At 41.7% G+C, this 12,844-nt stretch overlaps 1 protein-coding gene and 1 long non-coding RNA gene across 2 annotated transcripts in view; one reads left to right on the forward strand and one right to left on the reverse strand.

The window, feature by feature from the left end:
• The window catches only part of RELN (reelin), a 1,440,257-nt gene that overhangs the window by 941,510 nt on the left and 485,903 nt on the right, over positions 1–12,844 (reverse strand). Inside the window, exon 6 of the mRNA XM_085653954.1 lies at positions 11,616–11,694. Coding sequence (XP_085510080.1) covers positions 11,616–11,694 — 79 coding nt within the window. The remainder of the gene's footprint in view (positions 1–11,615; positions 11,695–12,844) is intronic.
• LOC146855994 (uncharacterized) overlaps positions 907–12,844 on the forward strand; it is a 42,220-nt gene continuing 30,282 nt past the window's right edge. The window contains exons 1-2 of the long non-coding RNA XR_014981424.1: positions 907–1,018; positions 4,209–4,280. This is a non-coding gene — a long non-coding RNA (uncharacterized LOC146855994). The remainder of the gene's footprint in view (positions 1,019–4,208; positions 4,281–12,844) is intronic.

Consider the following 12,844-nt stretch of genomic DNA (forward strand, 5'->3'; position numbering starts at 1 on the left):
TTCTAGCAGTTCTACACGAGAATTGCAAATGATAAAAAGTGACTAAAAAAGGCTATCTGGAGGACTCACCGAGCATCCTGACTGGACTGCGGCTACCAATAACCCAAAACATTTATCCTAACTTAACTTCAGTAACTCCCACCTTCACCTGCCTTACCCCCACACTTCAAACCCTCGCCAAAGCACAGAAGACAATCTTTTATGTTGTATATGCAAACTAGTAATAGCCACAACACGAGTTAATATCTATTGAAACAGAATAGTCCTCTGTGATGCAAATAAAGCATGCTCCGTTCTCATGATTCCATCTATTTCAATCAGAAAACCCCACTGACTCAGCTTGCGTATGGAATCATAACAAAAATTGCCATGAGAAAATATACTTGCTGTTTTAAAAATCAACATCCAAAGAATTAAATATATATAACTATAGCAGTTGTAGCTCCTCCGCTAAAGCAGAGGAGCGTCGCCCCACTACTAATTCAGCAGTGCACAAAAGAAAAAGAAAATTACAATAACATAACGTTATTATCATTTTATTTTTTCTTTGAGGTGCTCAGAGCCAGGTGGGGGCGGGGTTGGGCTCTGTGACGCCAAACAGAGTGAAGAGCGGTTTGCACTCTTCTAAGTGCACATGACAGTTTGTCCCGGCCTTTAGGGCCAGCCAAATCGTCATGTGCACTTGGCATATTCTCCATTGGGCTGTGTTGCACAACCTGTGGAGAACATGCCCAGCCTCCCCTGGCACAGCCTGAGCATCCAAACAGGATGCTCAGACCAATTAGGATGCAGCTCCTGCTGCGTCGTGAATGGCTGGGAGAGCTCGGAAGCCTGGGTAGTTCCGGTAGATCGTGAGGAAGAGGATAGAAGAGAGACATGCGGAAGCTCAGACCAATTAGGATGCAGCTCCTGCTGTGTCGTGATTGGCTGAGAGAGCTCGGAAGCCTGGGTAGTTCCGGTAGATCGTGAGGAAGAGGACGGAAGAGAGACATGCGGAAGCGCGGAAGCAAAGGAAAAGGTAAGTACTTTTTTTTGTAATAACCCGCCCCCGCTTCCCCCCCTCCCACCATCCCCCTTCCGAGGCGGCCACCACTGAACTACTGTCCTGTTTCTGAAAATGTTTACCCAATGAACAACTGCAGCATATGAAGAGGCAATGAAGATTTGCCCACTGCTTACCCTGCCTGGAGGCCGAGAGCCAACCTTGGTGGTTGAATGTGCCCTCTAATCTCCATGTTCATTCAGGCTTGATTCTTAGCTATACTGCTTTGTTGGTTATGTGGATTGTGAATACCACACGGAGAAAGACTCATTTTAATAAAATCCCTGTAGGAATATATTTTCTGCAGGTAACGGAGTGGGGTCACACTGCACGAAGGTGTAAACACATCCTATCACCTTTTTTTACATATATGATAACCTTTCCATTAAAGAACAAGCATCAGATTGATTACTCATGAAAGGCACTGCCTACAAGATAACCATCTCATCCATTTTATAGGTGTGACTGCCTTCACATGTGGAGCGTTGAAGTGACTATTCCAAGTACCCAACTTTGACAAACAATATAATTAAATCACAGTAAAACACCAGCGGTTTTAATTTAAAAGTTAAATCATCTACATATAGTTGTGATATTGTGTAATCCCATTAATACTTCAGAGGAACGAGAAATGAATTGTCATTGATACGGATGGATCACAAAAAGAAACAGTAACAAGCATTTGCAATGCAATCGGTCTCACATTTGCAAGAGTTAGAGCTATTGTATTTGTAAATGACAATGTCTTTTACCCAAGTGTCTTGGTTTGGATGTATGTGGTTTGGGGTGGAATTATGTGGGTTGAATTGGAATTCTTGGTTTGGATGTATGTGGTTTGGAGTGGAATTATGTGGGTTGAATTGGAATTCTTAGTTGTGGAATTGGGTGGGGTGGAATTGGGTGGTGTGTAGTGTATCTGTATGGTGGAATCGTGTGGCATTGTGAATAGATAGGGGTGAGAGTTGCACAGAATAGATAGGAAGATACAGAGGGATAGGTAGTTTGTGCACGAAGTGGTGAATAAATTCCAGACAGAGGAATAGAAAGACTGTGTGAGAAAGAGAGAAAGAAGGGGAGGAAAGGCCATAGACATATAAACACTTAAGTTCAGGCTATTACTTAAAACCAATAGTGACACTGAATAACAGCTAAAGGCCTGCTTAATTACTTTTCTTCTACACTTGGGGAACGAGTGTGTGGCAAAATGACATTTTGCTTGCGGCACTCAGGCACTAAAATTCCGGTGAACTGCTAAGTTGAGCATATAGGTTCATGGTGTTGTGCAAAGGGGTGGACAGTTATGGCAGTTTAACACCCAGGTTGCATTATACAAAGCATTAGCCATTCAACATGCCACCATTAGGAGCAAAAGAAATGAGATTGCATTTTCTAAAATGCAAATGCCACGGCAGCTGGGGAGACAGTTGATGTTTGCGCTACGAGGGTAAATAGGTTGGGTTGTAGCAGGCTTCATTATCTAAACTTTTCCATCTACAGAACGTGAACAGAAAGGTGATGCACAGATGAAAGTCTACCTACAAAACTGCTCAAAAACACTGTTTCCGAATCCCTGTTTACATATAATGACTTATAGGCGAGAAAAGATCATGAAGAATGGAATTTTCCCTGGAAAGTTTCTACATTTAACATGTGATCATGAACTCAAAAACTCCGCCCATCCTTAATTGCGCAAAGTCATGAAAGAGACACTATAGAGGTGATTTGTGTAAAAGACAACAAAGAAGTGCAGTGCAAGCCTCGTTTTGGATAATATTCTGGACTACCTAGACAGTGTGGTCCTTGAAATATCGTTATGGCCGCAAGCTTTGGTTGGTCTGTCTTTCTTTGGTTACGGTAGGAGTACAACCTAAATTTGTGCAAAGTCTACAAAGTGTGGTGCAAGCCTTGTTTTGGATAATATTCTGGGCAAAGATTTACACTGTTGTCGTCCTTGAATTATCGTTATGGTAAGATGGTTGCAAGCTTTGGCTAGCCTGTCTTTCTTTGGTTCCTGTAGGCGTACGACCATAAGTCTCTTTCAGGCTGTTGTAGCTGATACATTTACAGTGGAAAAGAGGGGAGCGAGGGGTAGGTGGTTTATTGAAGGTATTTTGAATAACGTAATTGGGAAGCTTTCTTTTGCAGCTGATTGTCACCCCTACAGAGGAGATAAGCATTCGAGGCACACACAGGGCAGCAGTGCAACCTAGCATACTGTGCCCTAGTGCCTGCGACGCACAGTGTCACGAGGCTCCTGCAGCACCTCCCTGGCACCTTCCATGGTGAAATACACAATTACAAAACAATGTGTTCGCAAGAGAAAAACACGATCCGTTTTGTACAGAAAAGAAAGCCCTTTCATCCGAGGAGTTGCAAAAACATCAAACAGCTTCAATAAATTCATAAACACTACATATTAAAAAAACAATGGTCCGTTCGCAACGGAACAACCCCTTTTTTCCCAAACCGAAAATAAAAGAAGTTTCAGCCATGGAACTGAAACCAAATTGGAAAATAAAGCATGTTCATCCAAGGAGCTGCTAAGACATCCTGCAGCTTACACAAAAATACTACATATGAAAAACAAAATGAGCAAGGCTTAATCCAGCAGCAGCAGTCCTGGGATAGCAGCCGCAGCGGTATTTATTCTGCAGCAGTAAGGGGTTTGCTTGCAACGCAATGTAAAATAATTGACGAAAAAAATAATACGTCAATAACACCCTTGGCATGTCATTTTATTTTTTTAAATGAACACTAATGCAGGTTCGGCTAGGCCACGGAGGAGGCGGGGTTGAAGAACAAAAGTTATTTATATCCGGCCCAGTTCACTGGCCTTCTATGGGAAGTGGTGGTGGAGGGAGAGCACCACACAGGCTGCCGTAATTAAAGATAAAAATTAGCATGCAGTGGGAGATGGTGACGGGGGAGATCAAAACACGGGTTGCCATAATAAAAGATGAAAAGTGGAGTGCAACGGGAGGTGGCGTCAGGGGGAGGGCAGCGCACAGTACGTGTTAGGTAAACAAACAGTCGCGTGCCCGAGGAAAATTACATTTTTAGATTAAAAGCGGGTATTTTGTAAATATTTCTCTGGGTGTTTATATGACTTCTGTTTTGCGACACTGGAAAAAGTCTTCTTACCTTTCCTCTGCCTTTGGGCTTGAAGAAGACGCTGTAAGCTGCATACAAGGAGAAGAGGCAGTACACAAACACCAGGAAGGAGCAGACGCGTTTGCAGGTCAGTCTCATCATTTATTGCTCCCATTGGCTGGGCTGGAGGGGCAGCGAGAGCACGAGGGTGCTTGGGATAGGGAGAAGAACCGGGAGCAGCGGCAGTCTGGGATAGCAACCGCAGCGGTATTTATTCTGCAGCAGTAAGGGGTTTGCTTGCAACGTGATATAAAATAATTTGCGAAAATAAGTAATACGTCAATAACACCCTTGGCGTGTCATTTAATTTTTTTTAATGAACTCTAATGCAGGTTCAGCTAGGCCACGGAGGAGGCGATTTTGAAGAACCAAAGTTATTTATATCTGGCGGTGAGCGGCGGTGGAAAAAAATAAACAAGGAAGTAGTCCCTACATCAATAGATAATGCCGAGCAGCGGAACGAAACTGTAGTTGGTCGGTGCTGCTTCCTGCAAAAGGGAAGCAAAACGGAAGTGCTGCATCGGCTCGCAAGCCAACCATAAGCCCGCTAACAAAATAAATGCAAGAGTTAACAAATGGCAAGCGGCAGAAGAAACTACTGGCAAGTTTCCCTCAACATACAAATTACTTGATGCCTCGTTGAGGCAGCGCATGCGCTGCCTATGCGAGACCTAAAAAAGGCGCACAGCCAAGAAACAATGTTATTGTAGCCCATTTGTTACCACGAGACAGATTGTTAAGGAACTGTGGTCATGATGTTTGGCCACTGCACCTGTGTTGCAATCCTGCCAATTTTGAAAATATTTTTACTATGTGAAAAAACGAGAAGGGGCGGGTTTAGAGCCCTTCGATACCTTGGAGGGGGCGTGGCCCTGGAGAGGGGTCATGGCATAGAGCCTGGCATGGCTTGAGGAGACACTCCTATCCCAAAAAGTACTACAAAGGCATCTGATGCTCCCGCTGATGTCCCATGAGGATGCAAAAACCCTGATGGACATCAGACGTGTAAAGCCTCCAGGCACAAGCTGGAAATGCTCTTTGTGCACCGGTTTCCACATCACCTCGGGCGAACTGTGTTATATTGTCTCTTCAGCTGGAAAGCATGTGAGTGGAGGTGATATCGTGTGACGGGCATGGCACCATGTGAGTTGGGAGGCTAAATGTTGGTATGCAATGCTATCAAGAGATTTAATAGCCTCCAAATCAATAGATAATCTGTCCAGTTTAATCCAAGAATGTTTTCTTTCTGATCAGCCAAAAGCCACAGTTTAGTCCACACAGCACTCCAGACAGCTAGTTTATGACTGTTGTTTGTGTAGTTTGTGTATTTGTTAAGTATGAGAACAACAAGGGGCTGTCTATCTAAAGAACAATCTTTTCCAAAACCCGTTAGACACTTCAGAAGTAGCCTATATCTCAGGTGCATGATTCGTAAAAAGACAATAAATTCTTTTATTTAATTACCACAGGTATTATTGATTAAAGATATGAGGAAGAAGGATGATGCCAGGTTTGCGGGACACTTTTGTGTCCAAATGGGTGCCCTAATAGTGACCTTCCAGCTATCGGGATATATCTGGTGTGCACACCAGAATTGAAAAGCGAGATCCCGGTCTTCATTCACCATCACAGAGTTGGCTTTGTAGGTAGGAATGACTTATTGCATATTCTTCAAAGATTGCAAAGAACGCATTCCTATAACTTAATAATCAGGGTTAAAAAGGTTACCATCAAACCTTTTCTGAACGTGCTTTGGAATAAGGAATGCTTGTTTCTGCACACACAAGGACATTTCTCGTTTTATTTAATTTCAGAAATTAGTGCAGTCTTTTTGGTCTGCTGAACTGCATAATGACACAAGTATTACAGCCGGAATCTTAAACCTTTAATTCCTACTGGGAGAACGATGGGTCAATTTATTGCTTTTGTCTGGTCAAGGTCCACTGAGTACTTTTCTCAAGTCATGTCTCTTAACACACCTGGAGAAAGGACTAGTCCAGTTAGCAAGTAACGTTGAGCAGCAGCTCCCTTCTACCCGGAATTAGTAACATTTATTTCCGCCATGTATCCACCAAGACTATGCCAATATAAGATACGCAGAGTAAGACTAACTATTAAGATATCCCTTCTGCTAATATTTACCACCTGATCAGTTTATTTGGTCTTCTTTGGTCACATGGTATAAAACATGAAAGTATCCTGAAGCACTTTTGTGCTATAAGCATACAATAAACGATAATACAATGACTATAATATATATATTTCTCATCTCTTCTCGAAGAAATGTACAGTGACTGTACAACGTGGCCACTCTCACTTCTAATATTCAATATCAAATCATGATATATGAAATCCTAATGCTTTGTGCTCATAAAGGTATCACTATAGTGCAACATTTCTTAAAAGGTTTATATGTCGATTTTGCCAAAAAATCAAATGCAGATCTACGATTTACACTTGCTAACACAATGATGAAAGAAACTACAAAGAATCTTGAGCATAACTATTTAAATGCCTCTTAGCCTATTCTAGGTCTAGTTTCCTCCAGGGGTTGCAGTTCTCATCTATTACAACACACTCCATTCCTAGTTGTGGGGTCAGGACTGAGGACCATGAACAACTGGCCAATGTCCGGAAGAGGGCAGTGAAATTTACTTCGGGGGGTGGCGGGGGGGGGGGGTATCTTGGAGTAGGTGTATAGGAAACCAGTGAAGAGGCGAGCCAGATGTATGGGAGCAAGTAAAGAAGAAAGATATAACTGCTTCTACCTCACATGGTCGTGTGGCTCCATCATTGCCCATCAGATGATGCAACACTAGCCTGTGGATTACCAGCCAATGTGACTACATTCAGCAGGTAAACCTCTCACATTTTGTTTAAAGTATATTGAAGTGAAATAAGATAATAGTTTTGGCAAATAACAGACATTGACATTACTAGAGCTGCTTCATTAGCCATCTTTGGCATTACCCTTGAGCCAACACACAACTACTGGTGTCCAGAAATAATGTGTTAAAGGGTAGGAACCTCTTTGCATAGACAGCTGGTCCTAACCCAACCTATTGATCTTCGATTCCATTTGACTTCATCCATAAAGAATCCTTTTAAGCCAAATATAATTTTTTGTTTATATTTGGAAACATAGGCTATTGTAGGTTACCAAGAAAATAATAAATAAGAACAAGCACAGTTACGCATGTTTCTTAAGTGAGCTGACAAACGTCTTTGAAGTCACCAATAATCCATGAAGACAGCAATAATTCAAGGAGCCAGAAACAATCCAAGAAGCCAGCAATCGTCCATGAAGTCAACCACATCAGTTTTTACTCCTCAACGGTTTTGTTGCAAACTAGTTCTATAAAGCTTCATGGCTCTGGAGAAGATTTCCCTCAGATATTCCCATTCTAAAAGATTTGATCTAAGTACTTCTGCCTCTTTGAAGTAGTCTTCTTTGAAATGAAAACTATGGCATAGTCGCAAATATTGGCTATACGGTAAATGGTCCCTAAAGGCACAGGGCGAATGACTGTTATAGCTCAACAGGGAGTTTGTGTCTGTCAGCTTTCTCTAAAGAGTAGTGTACAGAATACAGTTTCTCAGTCTTACCATGAGATCCAAATAGTTCATTTCTATAGTGCTGTAGTTCTAAATATGAATCTTGACTTTGGTTAATAAAATGTTTGAGCCACTGAGAGGGCTTGGTTTGTTTGTTGACCACTAGAAAGAGAGAGGAATCCAAAAATAGAGTGGTGGTAATGAGTACAGTCTCTCCAGTCAGTTTTGAAATCCAGAAGATCATTAGAAAACATTGGCCTTTAATTGAAGAAATATGTGAAGAACCTTCCTTGCTTGCCTTTAAGTGGAACAAAAATGTTAGGGACTATGTTGTTAGGACCCATGGAGAAACTATCGTAAAAAGAGACTTAAGAGCACTATGGGGCTTACCTGATGTTCTAGGCCACTGCAGATGTGGTGGACTCACTACTTGCAACTTTACTTCTGACACTAAAACCCTTTCACTCAATAACAGCATTTTCAATTACCAATCCTTTTCAAACTGCAATGCTTGCAGTTTTGTATATGTTACTATATGCCAATGTATGAAGACATATGTGGGACAGACAACACAAATGGTGAAACAGTGTATAGCCCAACCCAGAAGTCGGATCAAATGCAAAGTGGAAGGAGCCCCTCTGGTACGACAGTTTGAGGAATCTGGGCACACTAAAGACAAAATCTACCAGCAGGTGGTGGAGGTCATAACCCTGGACAGCAGAGGGGAAACATCTTGGCACTTCTGTATTGGAAGGAATGCAAAAGGATGGATATTCTGGACAATTCTATGAGTGGTCTAAATGATATCAATGACATGCTGACATTTTTGCAGTAAGACACTATAGAATCTATAGACATTCTTGTTATTAAGACAACTTTATATCATATCATTATGCTTTGAATACAATAAATTCATGCATGGATCACTAACAAAGTGCAATAATGTTGGGTCAGTTGTAAGATATTCTGGTTATGTTCACTATCATGCATAAATACTGGATATCAGTATTAGTAAGATATACATCTTGACAAGATTTTGATGATAGCTTTATAAAGGTATTGTACCTACTCCACATTTGGAACAAGTATGATGATGCGTGGTTTCAGGTTGGACTCATGATAATAGTTTCTCTGTAAGCACAAGTGGCTTATGTCTAAAATTATTGGGGAAGAGGATTGATGCATATGTTAATAGTATGCACATGCAGCAAAGGGTTAAATGTATGAAACTCATTAGTATTAGGCATGTCGTTCACCCAAGATGGAGGACTAAGGTTAGAGGTCTAGTGTTGCAGAGGCAGCAGAGCAGATATTCGAGCAGCTCCTAATGCGTCTTTCCTCTCTCTCTCCACACTTCAATGGTGCCGAACGGAGTGACATTAGCACCACTGTGTTCTTGAAGGTAAGGGTGTGGGTTTTCAGAGATGTTTACCTCTGGCCCATTTTTATGAGCTACTCCAATACGGTCTTATTTATCGTAGAATAAATTGAAATGACAATTTAGGCATTTTGACCTTGGTTTTGTTACTGGTTCGATCTATATGGGACAAGCTTCGGTGCGTTTGGCATGAAGAGGATTGGTACTGGTTCCTAATACGCCCCAGCACTGGAACATTTGACTTGGATAGGTTTTAACTGCACTTTTCTAGCATGGTTGTGAATGTTCCGCACTGGAGGAGCATGATTGGCCTTGCTGGAAGCAAATGGTGGTGGGCTATGACTCCTTCTCTATGAGCCAAATAGTTTCAGAAAGAGGATGAGCCTACTCTATTAGGAAATGATAGATTACCGTCTTATCAAATCACGTAGTTTCTTATACTAGGCATGATTGGTTCAGTAGGTACACAGGTGATGTTTCTCTGGTTGTTGTGCTCTTGTATAACTAATGTATGAGCGTATAGTGAGCTGTGTTGGACCTCTCACAATTGGTATGAGTAACTGTATTTTCACTTTGCATATAAGAGGAGGAGTTTCACTGTGTATTGTTGTGACAAGCTGTGCCATCATAACTCAAGGTGCCATTGTCTCACCCTTTCTGATTGAATCATCCTCTATACACACTGTTGGTGTACAGCCTTTTCTTGTGCTCACCAATGTATATATATATAGGCACTGAGTTTGGATGATGATTTTCATTGCCTTTTTATTAAACATAGGCTGAATACAAGGTAGTTCTTCCTGTAACACAAGTGAACTCACTATTAGATGGTGAGTTACTCATTGATTGTTAAATGGAATTTTACAGTATGTAAAATCACAGGACTTAGAAATTTTGTTTTTATTTCTGTTTCTCTTATGTGTAGGCCAGGTAGTCAAATGGCTACATCCTGAAGAGACCCTAAAAGTCGCACAGGGTCAAAACATCAACAAACCCTCCCTCTTGGTTGTTACGTGTAATTTAACTTCAAAGGATTCCACACTGACATATGCAAACCCTTTTATGAATTTTATCAGCCAATGCATACGGCCATTGGGAATTGTACAGTGCCTTTTATCTATGTTCTTTGTAAATATAATCACCATTGGAGCACTGCGTTCTATGCGCTATGATCACTTATTTTGTTGATTTTATACTAGATTTGAGTCAAAACATTACAAGATGCAAACTATATCACTCCTATGTTTTGCCTTCTTTGTAATTAATTTTGGTCTGATGAATAAGTCTGAGTAACTATGGGTTTCTTCCAAGACACATAAGAAGGTACCAGTTTTGAATGAGTTCCACTGGACAATTGTTATATTAATACATACCTACCCTGGTCCACGTTGGCAGATAGGGTTGTCCTTGTTATTTGAGCAATGGCATTATATAGGACATCTTATATTGCTCATGGATGGCGTGGTTAAGGACGTTAGTGATGAATGAACATATCACACCATAAATGGCATATTTGTTGTAATAACTGATTATCTGTGATGTTACATCTCAGCTATAAACAAACCATTCAGCTTCATCTGAAAAAGGAGCAGTCTACGCAAAGCCGTATGGCACAGGTTTGCTTGATTACAAGCTGTCTAAGATGGGGTCTGCCTTATTCTACATCATGATAAAACTCAGAAAATCCACGAAGGCATTAAAAGCAAAAGTAACACAATCACTGCACAAAATATCCCATCGCCCTGACGGAAGACCAGTAGAGATGTTGGCCGACTTTGTGGACATGCCATCATGGCAGTTCTTGTCAATGTGTTAAATAAATGTTTGTCAGATTGTACTGTAACATGTTTTTGGTTTTTCAAAATCAAACTCCTAAAGTGGGAGTCTGTTCTTAAAAAATCTAAAATGTATGGCCTGGGAGGCACCTCCTACATGTGCGGTGGGGGGAAGGGTCATTTAAACGTTTTCATTGTCCTTTACTGCCAGGTTTAACCCAGCGGCGGCAGACAGTGAAAATTGGCCATTTGACCACCCACTCTACATCGGGTGGGCAGTCGAATCGCCAAACCTCTGACAGCCCGTACTCTGTGGGACTGTCAGTGCACTGTCTCCGTAACAAAACCAGAGTAGCTCCGGAGTCAGGATACTGAAGTCCCTCCTGCTTGTAAATCAGATGGGCAGACCGAGGGTTTGGCGGAGATGTAACTGCAATGGAGTACCCTCACTGCCAAACTCTAAATCAGGCCATTAGTCTTGTATCCTGTGCCCCTCATTTAGCGCCATTGCATTTGATTGAACTATACTATGTAACCTAAAGACATGCCCAAAGTGGCATGTCTGTGCTATAATTCTCCTTAATTCAAATGTCACATATTTACATTGAACTGAAAGTAGTAATTCGAAGTATTGGTGATGCGCTATGTGTTGCATGTTCATGAAAATAACAAAACACAAAATGAATATGAGGCGAGGAGCAGTCCAGTAACTTACCAGATGTTGGGATTTAGTTCCTGCTTCTGATAGGAATCAAAATCGTCCCTTAGGATGATGTTGTCATTATGTACTTCGCCTAAGAAAGAAAAGGTGTATAAAAATGAACATTTAGTTGTCCAAACAAAGTATCAAACGAAACGTCTGCCTGCACAGTCAAAATATATAATAAGTCATGGTTGGAAATATGCCCTCTCTACAGGATCACCCCAGATTTTTGCCTTCTGTTGCTGAACCTGTATTTTTTTGCCCATAGGAATCTGTGCACGTTATCCTGGCTAACCAGAGGTAAGGTGCGTGTTCTCTCCCATTGAAGCATGGTAAAATGTGCATACACATGCCTGTCACCTTTAATTTACTCATAAGTCCCCAGTATTTGGTACTTCAGATTCCCAGGGCCTGTATATTAAATGCAGGGCCTGTAAATTAAATGCTACCTGTGGGTTGCAACACTCATTGTGCCACCCACTAAAGTAGCACTGTAAAGAACAGGTTACTTATCTTTGGTAGCGCCTTATCTGGTAGAGACTCTTTTTATTCACAGATTGCTTACCTGAGGAACCTGAGAAGGGTATCCTTTATACTGCAATCACTTCGCAGAGCAGGGAGGATGGGAAGCTCAGTAATTAATCTGCGGTTAGATAGATTCTCTATCAGATAAGGCATTACTGAAAGTAAGTAACTTGTTCATCTGAAAGAGACTTCTAGCTGCAGATTCCTTACTTTAGAATAGATACCCAAGCAATGCCTCCCTAAAGGTGAGTCTGCAAAGCCAATTTTCAATCAAATGGTCCTGTAGGACCGAGCGGGTGAACTGCCTGTCACGATAGATCTCACTTTCCTGACAGTAGTGTTTGTAACGTATGCAAGGTGGCCCACATAGCTGCCTATTAGATAGACAGGACAGGGACTCCGCCGGCTAACACAGTGGTCACAGCCTTAACTCTGGTGGAATGATCATGCAAATCCTCAGGAGGTTGCTTCTTGGCTTATGCGCAGCAAATCTGGATGCAGAGTACTATCCATCTTGAGATGGTTTGTTTCTGTACATTCTTCCATTTCTTAGCTGCTACGTTCCCCACAAAGAGTTGATCGTCCACTCAGAACTCTTTAGTGCGGTACAGGTAGAGCGACAACTCTCTTTTTGGGTCAAGAAAGTGCAGTCCCTTTGGAGGGAGGGGGTGGAGCAAAGAAGGTGAGCAGGGTGATGTTTTGTCCTCTATGGAAAG

Source organism: Triturus cristatus, chromosome 4_1 (genome assembly GCF_964204655.1).
Source record: "Triturus cristatus chromosome 4_1, aTriCri1.1, whole genome shotgun sequence".
NCBI classification, from domain to species: Eukaryota; Metazoa; Chordata; class Amphibia; order Caudata; family Salamandridae; genus Triturus; species Triturus cristatus.